Source organism: Dreissena polymorpha, chromosome 13 (assembly GCF_020536995.1).
Source record: "Dreissena polymorpha isolate Duluth1 chromosome 13, UMN_Dpol_1.0, whole genome shotgun sequence".
Taxonomy (NCBI): domain Eukaryota; kingdom Metazoa; phylum Mollusca; class Bivalvia; order Myida; family Dreissenidae; genus Dreissena; species Dreissena polymorpha.
Window position 1 is genome coordinate 57,712,420 of NC_068367.1, and position 21,502 is coordinate 57,733,921.

At 32.7% G+C, this 21,502-nt stretch overlaps 1 protein-coding gene across 33 annotated transcripts in view; it reads left to right on the forward strand.

The window, feature by feature from the left end:
• The window catches only part of LOC127855476 (parathyroid hormone/parathyroid hormone-related peptide receptor-like), a 233,525-nt gene that overhangs the window by 202,000 nt on the left and 10,023 nt on the right, over positions 1-21,502 (forward strand). For 4 of the 33 annotated variants that reach the window (XM_052391065.1, XM_052391098.1, XM_052391106.1 and 1 more), the window contains exons 2-6: positions 13,250-13,375; positions 13,903-14,002; positions 18,856-18,969; positions 19,553-19,689; positions 20,214-20,308. The exons of the other annotated variants lie outside the window; for them this stretch is intronic. In XM_052391065.1, the coding sequence (XP_052247025.1) occupies positions 13,373-13,375; positions 13,903-14,002; positions 18,856-18,969; positions 19,553-19,689; positions 20,214-20,308 (449 nt within the window). In that variant the 5' untranslated portion in view covers positions 13,250-13,372. The remainder of the gene's footprint in view (positions 1-13,249; positions 13,376-13,902; positions 14,003-18,855; positions 18,970-19,552; positions 19,690-20,213; positions 20,309-21,502) is intronic. 33 annotated transcript variants of the gene reach the window in all.

A 21,502-nucleotide genomic window follows, 5' to 3' on the forward strand; every position in this document is an offset into this window, starting at 1 on the left:
AAAGCTTAAGTAAAAAAACAAGAATAAAATATAAAAAAAAAGTAACCCTCAACTGGGCTCGAACCACTGAACCCTGGAGTCCTGGAGTCCTGGAGTAAAAGAATACCGTTAAGACCACTCGGCCATCCGGGCTCATGCAATGAAGGGCGTATTTTATACTTCAAATAAGCAATCCTCGTAGTTTCACAAAATATAACGACAACAACAGAACTCTCCAAATTATTCATTTTTTTCGCGTTGCAACGCTTTATGATTTTGAGGTTTTTAAATCGTCAAAAGATGCATATAATGGATATTTTAGAGCATGGTAAATAATCAGTATTACTCTGTCCTCACAAATTGCATAACTAAGACGAAAATATTGCGAATCTGAAACAACTTTTTTAAATTTTGTCAATTTACCAAAACACGAAAGGCCCCTTTAGGTACATTAAAAGGTACTGATTTGCTTTATTACACAACAATTAGCGATCTTGTTAACGATGTTTTCATCCTTTAATCAATCAAGTTTTCAATGTTCTTTTCATTTATATCGCACTTTTCGGTTCACATCATTTATCATGACATTGGAATTGTTCTTATGATGTTGGTGGTGAAGATGTTGGTGATGATAATGATAATCGTGTTGGTCGTTTGCTTGCTTGTTGCATTGCTAGTTGCAAAGGCTTTGCTGATTATGTTGTTGCATATTATTATCCTGATTATAGTGATAGGGATAACATAGATTCTTTTGAGACCAATGGACATGCCCTGTTGATTAAAATAATGGTAACTAAAATTATTGAACTACTAAAATTGACAAAGGTTGTATTGTTTTGACTGCTGATACTAATTATGATGATGGTGATGTGGATTATCATATTTTGATGACGACAATTGCATGTTACGTACACCATGTCGTTTGGATTTTAAAAAAGGAACTGAACAATTCTACCGACGAATACTTCGATAAGGAAACAATGTAATTAATATCATGGTATTAATAAAAGAAACAAAATATCAAACATAATATAATATTATAGTAATATATATAATATACTATACTATAACAACTGTGCTGGAAATGTAACAAATGTGTATTTTAGACATACCTTATAAATTGCCTTTTTTTACGCCAAAAATGACAAAAAAATAATTTAACAGATTATCGACATACGTTTTTCTTTTTCTAGAAAGAAGTTAATATTCAGTAACAGCCATTGAACCAGATATCTATCTATTTCCAGAAAATGAATTGTTACAGTCTGTTAATTGGTTGCTATTTGTTTGCTGGGTTCGGATTATTTGAAGTCGTTGGACGTAAATGTTCCAAGTTGTTGAATCAATTTAATTAGTAGGGTCTTTATTCTTCAATATTCGGTTTACTTATGCATATGAAGTAACAATTTAACCCCGCTATTAAACATGTTTTGTTTTCGTCTTAAGTTGAGTTTGTATTTCCACAAATTAATTACTTGATTGTTTTTCAAATGGTGAATTTCGTGTTATTAAGATCCAACTTTATTTTATGTATTGATATAAGGGCACATACATACAATTGCAAAGAAAACAGAAAATACAAAATTCAAAATGATTTAAAATATTCAAAATAGTACAGAAAGTGCAACATAATGACATTTAATGTTAAGGTCAAACTTTGAGGTCAAAGTCGTATACTGTAACATTTAACCATTCATTGAAGGTTTTAATTTGGCAGAAAGGTTCACCTGTCGGTAACGTTGTGTCTAATTAGGAACTGTACTGAGCTTAAAGTGCAAATGAAGTACTTAATTAATAAAGGTTTCGTCCACTCTTAAACTTCCTTAATTTGAAATATGGAACAAATGTATAACTTTATGAGGCGATTAACTTTATTGATCGATTGGAGATTTTACTTTGAGATCACAAGTCAAACTGCAGCACTGAATGTCAAAGAGTTGCACTAGTGTCAAAGCGACGCGTGGCAGTAAGTTCAATATTATGAGTCGCGTTCTGAGAAAACTGGGCATAATGCATGTGCGTAAAGTGTCGTCCCAGATAAGCCTTTTGCTAAGAAGAAACTTCATTTAAACGAAAAATGTCATACAAGCGGAAAGTGTCGTCCCTGATTAGTCTGTGCGGACTGCACAGGCTAATCTGGGACGACCTTTTACGCACATGCGTTATGCCCAGTTTTCTCAGAACGCGGCTTTTATAAAGCTGTACCACAGATGCGTAGAGAAATAGGAATTGCTTTGCTTATTTTAAGACAAGTATATGTGCGCAATAAGAAAAATCCCTCTATATTTCTTTTTCAATTATATTGTGCTGATTAAAATTATACAGATTTTAAATAAACATCTTCCATATATTTTTTCAGTGGAAATTTTTACATTTAAATCTAATAATATATAATAAGTATTCTTCAATACCATTATTGCGTTTGCGAATTCTTCGTTCCGTTATTGGCGTCGCACTGAAGTGGGGCGACTAGTATGTAATACGTTTTCTTTCGCTTATGGGAGGAGAAGTTATTTTACAGATCAATGTATATATTTTTGTTGTCAGAATATCTTGCATAGTGGTGAAATTTTGTGTAAATTAGTGTAAATAAGTACTGCATTTGTGCCTATTACATTTACTACAACATGTATTGCCAATAATGCAAAGCTAATTCTTTTAATTAATAACTTATCACAGGGACTTGGCAATAATAAAAGATCACGGGGACTGGGCAAATACGCGAACCGGTGAAACTTTCTGGTTTTGTATAAAAAACAAAACTTCTTTGTTTCACTATCCTAGCAACCACCCAGTTACTAATAAAGGCGCTATAGAGCGCGAAGCGCGGCACGTATTAATGAATCTTGATAAAGGAAGCCGCTGCTTATCAATGAGGAGCACCATCACAGCACTCCAGTTTCATAACTATCAAGTGCTCCTACAGTTTTTTTTAAGAACCACATATAGAAGGCCGCAGGCCTGGCCCGTATGTTGCCTGTGGTATGAACCCTTTGGTATGGACCTTTAACCCCACTCACTATCCAGCGTTTAAACTTCCGGGTTTACATTTAAACCGACTATTAATAGCTTATTAATATCTTAGTTAGAAGGTGATTTTTTCAAGCGGTTCCATAGTGTAGTGGTTACACGCTCGCTTCACATGTGAGAGGCCCAAGGTTCGAGCCCGAGTAGAATCTAATTTTTTTATTTGTATTCTATGTTAACTTTTTGTTTTGATGTAGACATTTTAGTTTACATAAATATGCTGTTTTATTGTAACCATTTTTTTGTGTTTTTATTATGCCCATGAAATATATGTGTGAGAGGGTGTGGGGGGGGGACTCGTAAACACATTAAAACTTTTACAGTGTTTTCATATCAATGAGTACTCAACCCCTATGGTAAATGAGCAACGTAAGAATAAGTTCAGAACAATCTCCCCTTGAAGTTGAGAAAAATATGAAATTACGCTTACAAGATAAAGCAGATTTTTTAAAACCTACACAGTTCTGTTCCATTAATGAAAACTGCACACGGATGCCAGTAAAAAAAGGAAACCAATGTAAATAAAATGAACTATGAAATATTTGGGGGTTACAACACAAAATCATAGATAATGGTTATTTGGGGGGGGGGGGTTATAACACAACATCATAGATAATGGTTATTTGGCGGTTATAACACAAAATCATAGATAATGGTTATACCAGTATCTTTTTCTATTTTGTTTAAATAATCGGCCAATATATTAATATTTACAGAAGAAATAAAATCGTTCCATGTAACTTCATTGAGTGCATTTAACTCTGAAATTCCGACGCCCTTTGATGCTTTGTATCAATACTTATCTTGTTTATAAGATCAAGTAAATAATAATTTCATCATGAATGATATCAGAGACATGTTTTCAGATAGCTCTGTACAACAATGTTATTGACGCGTATGCTAGCTTTTCAGGTAATACATTTTAATTCATACGTTATCCCTTTGCATGCTGGGAAATTTGTCGTCTGCTAAAATGTCGTGTGCTGAATTTCTAAAATTAGCATTTCTTTGATTTTTTTTTCAAAGAATATTATCAGAATAGCAATCAGTTTGGATCCTGATGAGACGCCACATTCTGTCAGTGTCAGTGAAGTAGAACTGTAAAAATAATCGTCGAATATAAGAATTTAATAACAAATCAGCAAAAGTTCATTATCTTCATCCCATAAAGTGTGTTTGTATATGTTTTACTTTTATTGATTTAAGTTGCTAACTTATTTACAAACTTGTCTCATTTCGTATTATCCTTAACCGATATAGTAAAACAACACTAATCTTTCATACATTGGTTGAGTTTCCTTCTCTTTAAAGTTCAAATTAATTCATCTATGCTTGGGGCAAACGCGTGCATGCACTGGTTTGTGAAAAGGACATTTTTGAACCACATGTCTTTCTACCATTACAATGCTGGGAACAGAGATACGTTCAGTCGCTTGATTCATATTTTTACATTAGCAAGGACATGCTCCCATAGTTACGTATGAGTTATTTTTTTATTTCCGTTGTCTAAGTTTGTTATTATTATAGAATTTAATATAACGTGTAATTTGAATGTCGAAGTCTGGTACATTTGATTTTAAGCAAAACACGTTATACCAGTAAACAACACTTTTACGATGCATCAAATCGTATTACGTTACTGTACTCGAAGTATTACCACAATAAAATAACGGATCGAAGTAGCAATCTGGCAGCGACTATTAGTTCCATCAGCAAATGTCAAGTAATAACGATCAGACCGGCATTAAATATTATTTATATGATGAAACACAAACACAAGATACAGCTGCCATGTCACATGGAGACCTTCAGAAATGTGTTAACATCATGATAAGCGCGATAAATTTGCTGCTATGTTAATGACTTTCGAGTGGTTTTGAAATGGCAACTTTATGATTGCACACTTAACAAACAATAGATTGGCTAAGTTTTTTTTCATCGTTAACTGCTACTTTGACCAAACAACCTCACTGCACTGCTATATTCTGGTTGCACTTCTAACGTGTGTTTTAAAATGTCAATAATTAAATATGATGTACACAGACGGACAGTCAGTTGTTAACGATGTTTAGAAGTTGTGATATATGTCGTCAAAATAAAATACTTCGAATGAGTATATTGAACAGGACACAAACAATGGTATTATTTGTCTTGAAGTGTGTCTATCACTAAATACTTAATCTCCTTATGAGCATATAAATGTCTAAAACTAAACAAAATAACGATTTTAATTTTCCAATTGTTTGCATGCGCTAACAAGAAACGGTTTAGCATTTTATTTACGTTTACTGATTCGTTTGTGTTACAAACAATAATCGCGAACATCGTTTACCTCTTCTTATTATTATTACATAGTGTATATCATTTATTCTTACTTTTCTAGCACACTATCGGAAATTATTATATAGTATTATAGATACATTTTGGTGTGTTAATACCGGCCATACCGGAACACTTTTGTGAAATAAAATCTAAATCATGTCTTTTATGTTCTTATTTAATATAACGTTTACCATATAAACATTAAACAAAACCTTTATGGTACTATACCGTTTTCAGTTTTAATAACACGTAGTTGTTATTTACAGCATTTTTACTGTTTTTGTGTGTGTTTACAATCGTGCCTCCGACAAATCCAATCTGGAGTATTATTTATATAAAAACAAATCTGGTTTATATTGTAAAAACAAAATCTGTTGTTTCCATAAAGAGAAATCTTAAAATAGCTGCCTATTGATTAACATTCTATTTCCTTCCCGATCGGTTTATAGAGTAAACACCAATTTGATGGTACTCTGGAAATTGCCAATACTTAAGCCCCCACTGCTTCAAATTTGCGCAGTAACAGTTTAAATTAGTATTGAAAATGAATAATGATCTATGCCTTTGTTTGTTTCAAGAGCGCAACATGTGTGTTTGGATGATGGGGTTTAAATTAAAAAATGCTTCGGTATGACGTCACTAGTATGTCATCAAAAGTGATAAATTATATTAATTTACTGGACACAGTTTGGGTTAATGTTTGCAATTTATATGCGTATTAAACTGTCACTGTGAATGTTTTATTTGCAGTAAAGCACATGCTTTTTCATTCTAAAATAAACTTCTTTAAAATAAACTACAATTACAGTTTAACAAATTAAGTTATAACCAGTGGTTCCTTAAGACAATGTTTTGTGTTAACCTTAGCGTTCTATGATCCAGACACTTTCCTTTCAGAGCTTTAAGCCAGTGTTTGTTTTATACAAAGCCATACTTATTTGATTCCAGACACTTCCCTTTCAGATCTTTAAGCGAGTGTTTGTTTTATACACAGACACTTATTTTATTTGCAGATGCTAGTTTTGCATACGAAGATACTAGTTATGATCGACATAAGGAAATAATCGTCAAATATGTATATATAGTCTCTTCGTAAATAGCTTATTAAGTCAATATGTCGTGATTTGCTATGTATACTATTTATAGCATGTGATTTCGTCTATATGAGGCTACTTCTTTCTATGACGTGGTTGCTTCTTTCTACGGCGTTGTTACTTCCGTATATGTAGTGGTTACTTCTTTATACGAGTTAGTTACTTTTTTATGTGGTGGAGTTACTATTTTATACGATTTTGTTACTATTTGACGTGATGTGGTTACTTCTGTATATGCTATTTATACTTCTTTGTATGATATGGATGCTTCTTTATATGACTTTGGTCTTTCTGCATGTGGTTTGGTTACTGTTTGATATGATGTTGTTAATGTTATGCATTTATATTGTGTGGTAACCTCTTTCTATGGTGTGGTAACTTCTTTTGATGATGATATGGCGTAGACACTTCTTTGTATTATGTGGTTATTTCTGTACATACTCTGTTTACCTCTTAATACGACGTGAATATTTATTGAGATGGTGTTTTTACTTGTGTATATTAACTGCTGGTGGACTGATTTAAACCCAACAAATAAGAATATTGAGTCGTCTGAAATTTATATTTTGTTCACTTATCAGCGTGTTTTGTGAAATAATCATTATATCCAGGAATACGATTCTTATATTGAGTCATTTGGCCAACAAACTCGGTATAAATATTCTTCTGAAAAGCTAACAAGCTTAGATTTGTAAATTTGTCATAATATTACGACTCAATTGGCTTTTCAAAACTTTGTTCAATGGAAGGAGTACATTTACTTTATGTTCTTAAACAAACAATTGTATATTGACGCATTAAATATCAATACTTAACGATTACATATTGCATAACGTATATAATTAAACTTAAGAAAATTGCCGCATGCAAGTGACCAAATACAATTGTTATTTAATTATAAGAACGCTCAGGAATTTCACGCATTAACTTGAAAAACAGTATAATCTGTGTTATCGTGATAGTTATGGATATTTTTGTAACCATATTTAGTATCTCTTTAGTAAAAAAAATCGTGTGACGTTTGACTCTCCAAAGAGTTTTAACCGTAATTGGTATACATCTAACAGTTAGAGAACGTTTGCAGTCTAAACTAAAAATAAGACAATTTGCCCGTTTCGATTGCTATTTGACATTCCCACCGTATACATTATCGGAAATAATTCTTAGTCAACAGTGAGCTAAGACATTTTAACCGAAAAAAGCAACACATATGTATCGCAATGTGCACCCAAAATTGTCGATTTAAGTTTTTTTGGAATGACATAATGGAATGGAGATATGTGTTGTTGAATATTTCGCCGTTAGAAGCACATACGCGTCGACTTAAAGATCTGTACATCAACGAATACTGAATAAAATTAAGTTAACCAATAAAACATCAGTTTTCCTTATGGCAATAGCCCGATATTTCAACTATATATTTGGTCTGGTTACATTGATTGCAAGAGATACGAAATGCTCGTTTTAATTTTAAACACGTTTAATTTCGGAATTTGATGACGGCAGCTGCGTATTTCTGGGATAGCTTGCATAAATGATGCAAATTAACGCAAACCGAATGATTGCGATCCTGACTGAAGACCATCCGTAAAACAAAACAAGATGACATCGTGAAACGATTTTTAGATGCTAAAAAGTTGCAGAATGGCTGTATTTTAACGTTTTTTCACAAATATTACTTGTTTTAGGTTCTTCCAATTGTATAGCATTATATATTTTGGCTGTGTATACCGATCTTAAATACTTTTTATTGCGATAATAAATTTAAAATCAACACAAACTAATTTTTTTTAATTGAAGCATGCTGTTTTTTATATCTAGAATGATTGAAGATATTTTGTTCAGAACTCTTTACATAGAATGATGAATGCACCATGAGTTGTAATTACTAATTAATCTGTTTTGCGAATATTTTGTTTAAATATTTATGGTTAAGTTAGACGTTCTCGTTATATAAATGCTATCTTAAAGTGCCTTTTTGGCAGGGAAAGAAAATAATATTGTTTAATTAATAACATATTTTACTATAATTAAAACGCTTTACGTACGTTAAGCACTATTGAAATAATAATTGTATTGTAGTGTGTGCATGCGTTTGAGAGAACTCTAGCAAATCCAAATTGAATTGATTTGAATTAACGTGTCTTTTCTCGCAGTTTTACAGATACGATGATAAGGCGACAAATATTGAAAATGTGTTTTGTAATCATTAATAAGCATACTATAGAAAAATCATATCTTGTTAATCAAAGCAACTGAACACTACGTTTAGCTTTGTTATTTATCTTGGTATTCAACTTAAATGATGTTTTGTTTATAGGTTTTACTGTATTAATTGCTATCACAGCTGCTACGAATAAAAAACAGGAATGGCTAAAAAAGCCGACCACCTTGACGTGAATAATCATTCGTAATATTTTATTATTCAAATAAATAAATGCTTTCTATTTGAATCAAATTTAAGTATAAATAGAAGCAATTAAAGTAATTACTTTTGCCGCTAGTGCTTTTATAACGGACGGACCACCACTGTAGTCAGTTCCGTATTGTACAACACTTTGAATATCAGTAGATCGGTAAAAAATGAAAGGGACACTTGGGTATAAATAGACGACATTGGAATAATTACCTGCGCTGCTGTTACTTTTGTAAAGGACGTACCTCCACTGCAGTGGTTTCCCGCACGGCTTAAACTATATTTAAATCTGATGTTTTAGTATTTCATTCAACAAACAACCGCACGCTTTTCACCCTATGTTATAATAGATTAGAACAGAAATAAGATCCGTGTGTCTGATATCTTACATCGATTAATCGTTCAAAAATATTCGAGGTCTCTCTTAATGTTATAATTATCCTTCAACGGTCTCTCCTCAACTTACTATGTATATGAAATATATTGTAATTGAATCGATACTTAACACACTTTCACAGATTGTAGTTTATTGAATAAAAACTCGGCTTGTGAATGTCAAAGTAATTATACATTGTGTCTTTGGATTATAGTTATTTTTTTTGTTAACTTATGACAAAGGAAAGGGCCGTGATGTCATCAATATTTTTTTTAAATGCATAGCAAAATGGAAGCTGGCTGTGCTGCCTAAGTAGCAATTCCGAATATATTTCGAAAAGGAGTGTGTGTGTTTTCTGAGACGCTTTACTTTCTAGACTAAGATTTTCACATACAGTACCGATGGATTGAAGGATATGCACAACTGTAGCCATCTGAAATAAAATAAAAATTCCCAAACGATGATGGAAAGAAACAAACTATTCCACTTTTTAGTTGGTTCGTATCATTTTGAAAATAGTTAAGAAGAAAAACGTGTTTGTACTCATTTGCACTCAACCATATTACTGACATAATACTGTAGGCAACAGTTACTGAAAGACAGAACGCCTGCTTTGTGTACCGGTATCAAGAAGAAACACTCCATTTACCTCACACAATGTTTGTCATATTTTTTATCTCTATATTTATATATGTATTATCTCTTTTTATAAAAAAACAACATGTGAAGCTCTTCAGACTAATAGCTCATTTTATGACGTTCACATTTAAGAAAAAAAGTGTTTTTATACATACTGATATTAGCAAATTTTTAATACAAATATGCGTTGACAATTTATGCTCAAAATGAATTCCCTTGCCCTAAAGCGAATTTCATAACAAAACGTAGAGAATCAAAAAAAATTAAATTACTGGAACGTATCATCGTACGCCTATCAATTAATATGTACAACTTATAACAACTAAAGATGTAACAACTGCTAATTTAAATGGGACACGTACATCAGGTTCAATTAAAGCCGTCTTGATGAATGGCGATATGGAGATTTTACGAAATATTAGATAAACTTGTGCTTGGTTCTTTTTTTTCGTGTTTTGCTTGCTGTGTTAGATCCAATTACCGAGAGGCACAAATACACTGTGAACATTAGAGGTATAATATTGCAATGTGGTCTGATTTGAAAACTGAATTATGTTATACACGTTTGCATGTTTTTGACTGGTTTATAAGAATTTAATTTCAAACGAATGCCTTTTATTTACCCAGAAGTAGTTTATCTCTCGAAAGCACATGGTTTTGCATAATCGAAACACGCACGCACGCACGCACACACACATGCAAATACAAACACATTTTAATGATCAAACGCAACTAGAATAGTTTTTCTCATAGTCATCATATGTTAGTATTTGTTCTACTAACGGTATCCAAACCGTGTACATTACTCGTATACGTGTTCATATTTAATTGAAACAACATCAGCACATTATACGTTTGATAATGGTAAATCCCGCCATTAGGTCCTGAATATAACATATATTCAATTATCATAAATATTTATGATCGTTATTAGGAAACGATTAATAATTCGTGTAAATCCTGTCCGATAGGTCACCAAATGGCGGGAATTCTTGCACATGTCGCTACTTATCTATAAGATGCACGCGAATGCGTGTATCACTCTGTTTACAATACTCAAGGTATGAGACTAAAATATCCTGGATCGTTCATCAACATCTATAAAATGACAGATGGCATGGAAAGGTCACATATTGTTTAAATAATACGCCCAATAAATCAGCACTTTTCATTGCACAGGCTTTGTTTCCGCAATATCAAGAGAAGAGTAAAGTCATTTTTCATTTCTTCCTGATTTCTCTAAGTGTCGTATTGTACATTGAATACGTTAGTAAACGCATACATATTGCAAGATGAAAAAACATGATGCACACACTTTTGCTTTTTTATTATTAACCGAGTATTTCTAAAGGTCTTATTCGGATACATTGTATAACTTAACACGTCTTCAATACAGGTGCATTTGAGGACTTTTGGAGTGTGTTTGAAGGATTACAAACATCAACATGTTTATATCAATGCTTACACCTTTTCAAATCAAAGGTAATAAGTCGTAAATATTATATATCCGATATAAATATGGATGTGTTTTTAATTGTATGCAATAATGAAAGTATTGTTTATCTGTGGTTTTCAGATGAAATTTTTTCATGTTTAGTATTCTAGAAAAATGTTATGGGAAGTTAAATTAAAATATCATACACAGAATTAGCTAATTAATTCAATCAAGCGTGAATCAACTAAACTAGTTTAAGTGTTTTAACATGTGTACTCTTCACTGTGATTATATCATGGACATTTAACGATGTTTGATACTTCTGAGCATCCAACAAATCTTTCCCAGTATAATAGAATTGTTGAATGTTTTTTCAAAATACAAAAATATTGTTCGAAATAGAACATTGTTAAAAACCTATATAAATTTCATTCTTAAACAGCACAACAAGAAGAATTGTGCTATTCAAAACGTGTGCCGCAATAAAAACAGATTTGGTTAATGTGTGAAATATTATGTTACCTCGTAAAATGTAGGTAATAATTATATAAACGTTAAATGGGTGAACATTAATTCATGAAGTATTGATACCATATCCGAGTTGATCACATATCAATTGAATAATAACCTTCAATTATATTTATTAAATGACATGTTTAATGGCTGCTAATAGTTTTCTTCGTCTCTTTTATATTTTGAAAATGTTTCATTTGTCCTTGTTGACATTTCAAGGTGATCGATTACGCGACTTGAATTCCGTATTCTTTGGCCTCAAATTGTTAAGTAAAAGAAAACGACGGTATTTAAACTCCAGTGAACCCGAAGTATTTGTGTCCAGAATTACAAACAGGAAATATTTTTCAACTTATCCCACAGATCAAAACAAATTGTGGCGATCAAGCAAACTCTTTATTTGAAATTGAAGTAAAATGGGAATACAATACTATATGCGTCTGAATACGTCTGAATAGCATGGCATTTGAATTTCATTAGCACCATTTGTCCTTTATTAAGTATAGTATTCTACGTTATTGAGGTAAAGTATGGTTTATCTTTGACTCACCTTTCATTTATGCGCAGACCAACGATTCCCCCCCTTTGTGAACCTTGACGAATTTATATTTTATAATATATTATTATTATTATATTTCGATTGCATTGAAAGCATAAGGCTTTAATGAAACGCTATCGAATCCGTTTTCTTTGACTAGAACCACTTCTTGATGTCTATGGGGGAGATCTCAAGAACGCTCTCATAGTGGGGATCGACCCCGTGACCTCCCGGTCGCTAGGTGGACGCCATATCAATTACATTACTATGACACTATGTGCATTATGAATAGCATCATACAACTACTTTCCAAATCAAAATGTTCAAACATGTTTAATTTAATATAAAACAACCGATTGATACATTACAAAAAAGGACTCAAATAAAATTCAGCGATTTTATTCTTTAAATAACACGACAGAGGCTCCGACATTATACGAGCAACACGTACCAAGTGGTCTTCGATAGCAGGAGAAGGAGCGTTCTCTATAGTGCCTATGCCAATAAGATACGCATGTTTATATTTACAACCCGAGCCTGTTACTGAATAAAGATCTCTTCGAACATCTCCCTCTTGCCAGAAAAATAAAACAAACATTGCAATACACTATTCTTTGTATATTTATCATTGTAGGTCAGTCAGGCTGGTTTCAAATGCTCGTTATTTGTTCACATCTCTGTTGCGGCGTGTATCCGATTTTGGTTCAGGTTGATGTTGCCGTTGTATGTCATGTGTTGTCTTTCAAACTCATTCGTTAAAATATAATATTATATCAAAGAATTCAAACGCAGCTGCTAACACCTTTTTAACACAAGTATACATCTGTAATTTACAAAATATCAAATTCGCATTCTTCCTTACAATCTATATTTTTAATTGGTTAAGTGCTGTTTTGGCGTTTTGTTGTAGAAAGAGGAATGCACACATATCTTACGGAAATCGTAATTTACAACTAGTCGTACATCTTTGATGAAACGGCACCCAGTACTTATTTCATTCAGGCCATGAACACTGCGAAGGATTGACTTAATAATGGTGAGAACTTAACTTGTTGGTTTTATGTGACGTATGTATATTTGTTTTTTTCGTATGTATTACATATTAAATGTAGTATAATTTCTTTACTTAAATCTCTTTATCATGAAACGTGTCATCATCAACAGCGGTAGCATGCATATATACATTACGTACTTATAGCAAATGAATAACTGTGTGTGGACCATAAATACTCGTCCTTTATGACTCTGTGTGACCAATGTATTTATTACATCTAACAAGCATTTTATTTTGCTATATTTATAATTATATTTATATACTTTGGCTGATGCATATTTTTTCAAAAACGAGCATATGTATGTATATTTATCAGTGTAATTATTTATTTGTAGATTGTTTATCGAAATATATACCTATGGGCATAATGGCCAAAGAATGAATAATTAACACTCAAACTATCCAACAGCATAGCAACGTTTTAAAAAATCCAACACATTTTATAGTATTTTATTTGTTAATATATAACTTTTAGTTTATAATGTATACGTTATCACTTATCTGGTCAGGCGATAGCCGTGGTCAGCAGTGAAGAGCAACGGAAGTACCTTCTGGAGCAAGAGGCGCAATGCTACACAACCCACGTTCTGCAAGAAAACAAAACCTACGGTACGTTTAATGCCCATCCTGAATTGTTATACATAATCAAAGTAAATTAAGTCACACGCTTAAAGACGGTCGGGTAATAAAGTAATAAGGGTTAGATTGTTACTGAAGTCTCTGCGATTTCATCTAATTTAAGTATGCATTTTATTGCCTTTCATTTTTTCTATGTTCTTTTGGTATTGAAATGAACACTCCTTACCACAGGAGGGAATCCCGTATATTTATATATATATATGCTTAAGTAGCATATATAAAAAAAAATACGGGATGGAGCATATATATATAAAAATTAAACGGGATTCCCTCCTGTGCTCCATACTTGCGAACCTCGTGTTGCCGTAAATTTTAACTTTGTGTTAAAACTACGGATGATAGGCATGTTTGCAGTATAATGTGTGCTTTTATTGTCTAGCAAATTACCAATGCTTAATTGACATTGTGCATCTCGAAATGTGCAAGGCAAACACGACCATTCTATTGACAATCGACATAATGTAACGGTTTTAAAGATGCGTTTTGAAAAGTGTGTACTTAAAAACCTAAGGAAATGCTCGACTGCGGTAGTTTTGCTTATATTGTTTTTCTAAGTTATGTATAGATCAAGTTATGAAATAGTGTAAGGTTAATTGAAATATACCAAAAACAAATGTCCCTAGATAACAAAATATCTTGTAGAATTGACAATGTCATGAGCAGTTGATGCGCATTTGTTTCGAAACTTCCCAATACATTGCGCAGTGATTTATTTTTTGAAAACAGATGAGTACGTAAGTCATTATTCCTTCGGTTTAAAATCGTAAAAATTGACATGTGCGTTTTATGGAAAGACAAATGCCTCGTAGTTTCCCAATGAACTTCAGACTTGTCAACAATAACTGATTCAAAGAATTTTGTTGTATGCGTGCTAGCTTGCAATCAACGGTACATCTGTCACATTTAAAACTGCATTTAGATCTGAGTTGGCAGTTGAAACACAATTATGTGGACATTCTATTTGAAGTACGGACGACCATATCTTGTGATGGTTGAACTGTATTTTTGGCTCTCAGATGTACACAATCTTTTTCCTCAATAAAGATTACACTAGAAATATGTATGCCGTAATATTCGACGATATTACAAAACAATGTGTCGCTGACCTTGTAAAGATTACGAGATGGGATGGCGGAAAAATCGCACATCATTTGCATCTAATTAGAAAACAGAAAATAACGCTTCTCTCAGCATATGCTTTCCATAACGGAGCTTTTTTGCCTGTAGATATTCTCTGGAATTATACATACAAATAGTACATAAAAGTAATGTAAGCGAAAACACATTCCAGTATATAATTTTAGTATCAGATAATTTTATGACGAGGGTCGTGCGTCTATGTGCGAATTACGCGATCATTACGGATGAGTTATATTCTTCCCAAATTATCATACAATAGATAAGGTATTGGCGTGGCATTTCAGTGATGACATTAGGTAAGCATTCATTCATATAGTGGCAATTCTAAACGTTTCTGGGAAAGCATAATGCTTCATCTAAAACAATTAATTTTTTTACCGTTCTCTGTTTATGTATTTAATTTCACGTCTATGTATATGTTAAGCTAAAATAAGACTTCTGTTGTACATAATTTTCAATTTTCGCTTAAAAGTATCCAAATGTGTTTATACCTAACTCTCGAATAATAGTTCATTTCATTTATAACTTGTCTGTGTTTTCTATTGGTGATTTGAAAAGCAATAATGTATTGTTCAAATAAAGTTACGTCGTCTTTTGACGTTATCAATTCATTTTACCAGCGATTTTTTTCCAGCTTTAAACTTTAAAAATGTAAATCAACATTGGGATAAAACATTTATTAAAATAAAAAATCATTTGTTCAAAACAGCTTATCAATTTCTGTTTGCTCTTGATCATCAAACGTTCATATTTACACTCGGAGTGAATTATAAACGATGATCTACTGAATCCAAGAATACCCTCCATGAATACTAGGAATTCACAAACTAGTTATAATCTACCAATATATAGTTTTATTTAAACTATGACTTCCCATGCTAAAACAATCATTTCACGTAAAGAATTTCTTTGCCGTTTTTGTTCTTAAATAGAAATAATATTTTTAACTGACTGGGCTTGAAAATTGAACATTTCATGACTAATATACGTGTATATTAATCTTCTTTATTTTTTTGCTGCTTAAACCTACATCAAAAGCTAAGGTTCGATTAAATTTGTTTAGTGATGACAATTACGTTTTAATTACGCGTCTAGTTTGCAGACTGTATGCTTTGCTCTAACTTCAGACCATCCAAATTTAAAATATAAACATTTGCAATCGTTTTCAAAGGCGAGAATCGTAAACGATCAAATATGTTTATATAATTGCAAACCAACGTTGTATTAATTGTTCAATTTTCATCGACATATTCAGCGCGAATGGTGGTTTAAGAATAAAACACTTCGTGAAGTTTATTCAGATGGATTGTGGATAAAAATTCATGAAAAACAATATTGTAAAAAACGTCGCCTTCCTGCACAGAAACAAGAGCGATAGCTTTTGTATGATACTACCTGTGATAGAAGCCATGCATCACTCGCAAATTACCACGGGTGTTGATAATTGAGTGCAGCAGGTATGTCTGGCATGACGCATCTACGAGCTTCTTCACAGAACATGTTCTACATAATTATGCTCGTTACGTTTACTTTAACCTTATGCCCACTTAAATGTGTCTAACATGTTTTCAGACGTACTAGGTTTGCTCAATATCAGACCCTATATTACAATTAATTAAGTAATTAAGAGGCATTTAAGAATATAGATTTTTTGCTGTTTATATATCAATTTAGCTCATACATAAACTCATTTAGGCGTATATCCGACTGGTTATATATACACGCTTCTTAATGCCAATAAGTTGTTCACTGGCTGATTCAAATCAATAAAGCATACGTTTATACGCCCCGATGCCTCCTGGTGCGGCAGGCAGCATACGCCATTACAATCTTTTGTCAGTCAATCTGTCCGTTCGTCCGACGAGTAGCTTTAACCGTTTTGTCTTATACAGATACACATTTCTACAACAGCACCTATCGTTGAAAAAACGTTACAAATTACAGAAGTACATTTGCTTGGTACTGTAACATGAAGTATATGCTCTCTTGTTATAGTAACGATGTTTAAAGGAGAAAAAACACAGGAATCCTCGAGAAACTAAATCACGATAAAATATTACCAAAAAATACTTTGAGGTATATTGCATAGCAGCAAAAGCGACAGAAAGTATGTTTAGCTGTGTTTGAATGTCTCGAATCTAAGCTGAAACAGAAAGTACCATGCATTTATTTACTGTTTGAACTGAAACACCTTGCGTCGTTGAGAAATATAAAGCTGTTCCGAAACGAACATATTTATGTTAACGATTTTTCGAAGCAATTGTAGGCAATGATTATTCGTTAACTGTCGCACAAACGTGGAACAAAATTCATTTAAAATACAATAAAATAAAAGTTAGTTAAACCTTAAATAACGGTATGTTTAAACATTGCTGGCAAAATTTTGATTTTTAAAATTTCAGTTTATAATTTGTAAGCCAACACATACAAATGTATTACTATTTCACTTTATAATGTGTAAGCCAACACATACACATGTAATACAATTCCTCTAAGAACTGTCACATAGATGTGCAGTGTTTAATAAGGGCTCCGCTGCACATAGTTCGCCCTGGTTTTCTCCATTGTATGAACATAACTGCAGCATTAAGAAATAAATGACAAACTATTCAATACGCTCTTTCTGAATGGTTTTTTGACAGTTGAACTGCTAATTCGGTCAGACAAACTCTAAATAAATGACACGATAAATAAATCTATCGAAGAGAATAAACAAAACTAAGCAAAGCAGATCTGATTTTAATCACTATTTGAACGAGTTAATTACCTGCAAATTGCACAAGACATGCTTTAACTATTAAGCGTATGTCATTGAAGGTAGCAAATTATGTCTGAAGTGTTTACCGAATGCAAACAGAATAATGTTCAATACGGTTAAAATGTTGTTAATGTTTCGAATATAAGACATACTTTGTCGATAGAGGCAGGCGTGCTCATAAGGACCACACGTAGTCGAGGTGATGTTGATGGTAACATGTAAACGGTTCCTTTTTGTAACTTCAGATTATCATGAGACCACAGTGATTTGAATATGATTTCTTATAATTAATCTTAATGTGAACGTTTGCTGAATATGACTATAATGCGCGTAGAAAGAATACGAAAAAACGATAACTTGATATTCGTTGTCTTAAGAGGCTGATTTTGACTACATGAAATGGTGTTGGGACTTAGTTTGAAATAAAAAATCAGATAAAGGGGAAAAAGAGAAACAGGGTAATACAGATATATCGTCAGGTTGTTTATGTTTTACATTTTATTGTTTGTTAATCTTACTTGGATGTTTAAAACATCAACTTATAAAAAGGTTAAAATTCTCTCAAGAAGACACATAAAATAAAAAACATCCAAGTTGATAAATATTGTGGTACATGTATTACACAACATACATGTATTATATATTCAAATGGAGCATTTTTTTCGTTGTATGTGTGTGTTATCGTAACGTGCAGGGCTACGTTGAGTCAAATTTAATGGCAGGATCTAAGAACATTTTGTAGAGGTTCATGCTTATTAATTATATCACAGCTTTGAAAGCTACCACCTGGTGCCATTGATATCCTTTATATGCTGACGCCTTATTATAACAATGATATATCGGCGTATTTGTACTTGCTAGATAGGCTATTGGCCTATCTACAATGGTGTGGACATATGCTATTTATTGTTTTCGTTTGTTTCAGGGGCCACACAATGCCCACCTACATGGGACGGTGTTCTATGTTGGCCTGCCCTGGACCGTGGTTCGACGGCCCGTTTGCCGTGTCCCAGTTACGTGAGCGGTTTCAATTTGGCAGGTATGAAGAATTTACCAGGCAAGTTACATATCTTTGATAAGCAAAATAATTACAGTGACTGCGAGTCAATAACTAAATATAGAGCATTTTAAAAACAAATTACAAAACAATAAAAAAACTATATGTAGTGGCAAGGAATAGAATCGAGGTAAGCCCATTTGTTTAACTTTCTTTATCACTGGTAGTCGGGCCATCTATTTGCATACGCAGACGCTTGGTATGTACCGTTAAAACATTGCATTTATAACGTACTTGTAATATGTGTTGAATATGATGTTTTACATTATAAACACAATATTTGCAAGGTAATAGAGAAAATGCTTTTTGATGCATATCCATGAAATATAATTGTTTATCTAAAATGTACATTGTTTATTTGCCTCCTGATTGTGCATCAATACTCCATCTATTCATCTATTTTTATTGTTTGCTGTCAGACGACAAAGTTACATTGGCTACATAAGGGCACTCTCATATATGGTAAATTGTTGCGAATGTTAGACTTAAACTAAGTCTCAGATGAATTTGAATATTATATGACTTCGAAGTCAATTGATAGTTGACGCATATATTGTTAATGTAGCTTCAGCGTATAAAACCTGCACGAGCAATGGCACATGGTATGTTAGGCCCGATCTGAACGAGACCTGGACCAACCTGACGTTGTGCATGTCGGAGAAAAACGAGAACCAGTACGAGCAAGTGCCCGCAATCATCGCGGTAAGTAATAGGGTATGGATTGTGTTGACTAGCGGTGGTGTTGTGGTGGGTTCGATCTTATGTATTTATTATTTTAATTGATTATATTATAAAGCTTTCATGCAAAGCGCTATGGATCAGACATCTATTGCCAGTATCAAAAAATGTTTTTATTTACATATGACGGTTGTGATCAGTAAAATCCAAAATTAATGAAACGTTGAAGCTAATAAAAACACGTATGAGATCAATTAATCGTGGATGTCAGTTTTTTTATGGTTCACTATACCGTAGTGTTTTTGTGTCCTGCTTTGTGTATATATACGGATTTGTCTATGTTTAACCCTTCCAGCTAACGGAAGTATTTCTTCACTTATATTGCATCAGTTTAAATTATGACATTTTCATTAGAAACACTATTGTAATTATACAATTATTGGCAGTACATTGCCGCTGACAAGAATGGATATTTCGAACTAACAGAAATAATAAGGAAGACATGATTTTTGAATTAACATCCATAAATATTATGTTGCCAATTCCAGGAGAACATGCCTCGAATACGTCTGATGTACAACATAGGGTATGGAATATCGCTGGCATCTCTCATTCTCGCCGTTACAATCATGATCTATTTCAAGTGAGTAATTCTGAATAAAAAACTATTTGTTGTTTGAATTGCATTCAATTCCTTATATGAATGTCCATAATGTTACCTAACTGCCATTGTCTGCTTTAACAAACAAAAGATGATTCATTATCCTGTTGTGAAAACCAATAAATACAATAAAAGTACTGACAGTACTGGTTTGAAGATGCTTTTGGAGAGGATGGTTATAAAAGCATCTATTTAAGTTTATCTACATCACCACAATAGTGTAATTGTTATTGCTTTTCATTTATCTGCATTCTTAATTTAAGATTTGGCATAGCTGCAGTGTACATAGACTTTTAGACAATCCACAGTTCTTTGTAGAACTTTATTAAGAACAAGAGGTGATTTTTGGCATCATTTTATTGTACCCAAAATGTTCGTACTCAAATTTTCTTTCGTACCCACATTTTTGTGGGTAAGAAAATTTTAGGGTACGAAAAAATTGTGGGTACGAACAAAAATTTGGATACGAAAATTTTGGGTACGAAAAAATTATGCCAAATAACATTTGGGTACGAAAAAAAAAATTTGGGTACGAACAAAGGAAATAAAATCGGGTAACAAAAAAAATTGGCACGAAAACAATGGGGTACTAAAAAAATTGGGTACGAAAACTTTTGAGTACGAAAACAAGTTGGGTACGATTTATTTTATTAGGAAAGATAGGGTACCTGTAAGTATCATTTGAAAATCGGTGTACGGTGAAGTATACTTCAAAGTACCCGGGTTATGGAAAAGTTGTACCCGTGGGGAACTTGACCCATTAAGCCTACGTACCGGTACATAGATTGTTAGAGATACAAACTTTGAATACAAAAAACAATTTGGGTACGAACAAAAATTTGGGCACTGAAAATAAATTTGGGTACGAAAAAATATTTAGTTCGAAATAAAGGGTATTCAAATGATTGGGTACGATTAATTTTGTGTACGAACAATTTTTTGGTAAGTTTGAAAGAGGACGGGAACCAAGTTGCCTTTACATTTATCAATGATAATCAGCGAGGTATTCCTATTGAGAAAATTAAGCTATATCAATCGGACTGGCTCGGTCTTTTACATAAGTCGCCACTGTGAAGATTTTTTTCGCGGTATGATAACTTAGACGAGCTGCTTCGTTGAAGCATCATTGTCAATGAAATCCTTATTGTAACTGCATTGAATAAGATAGCATAAGTG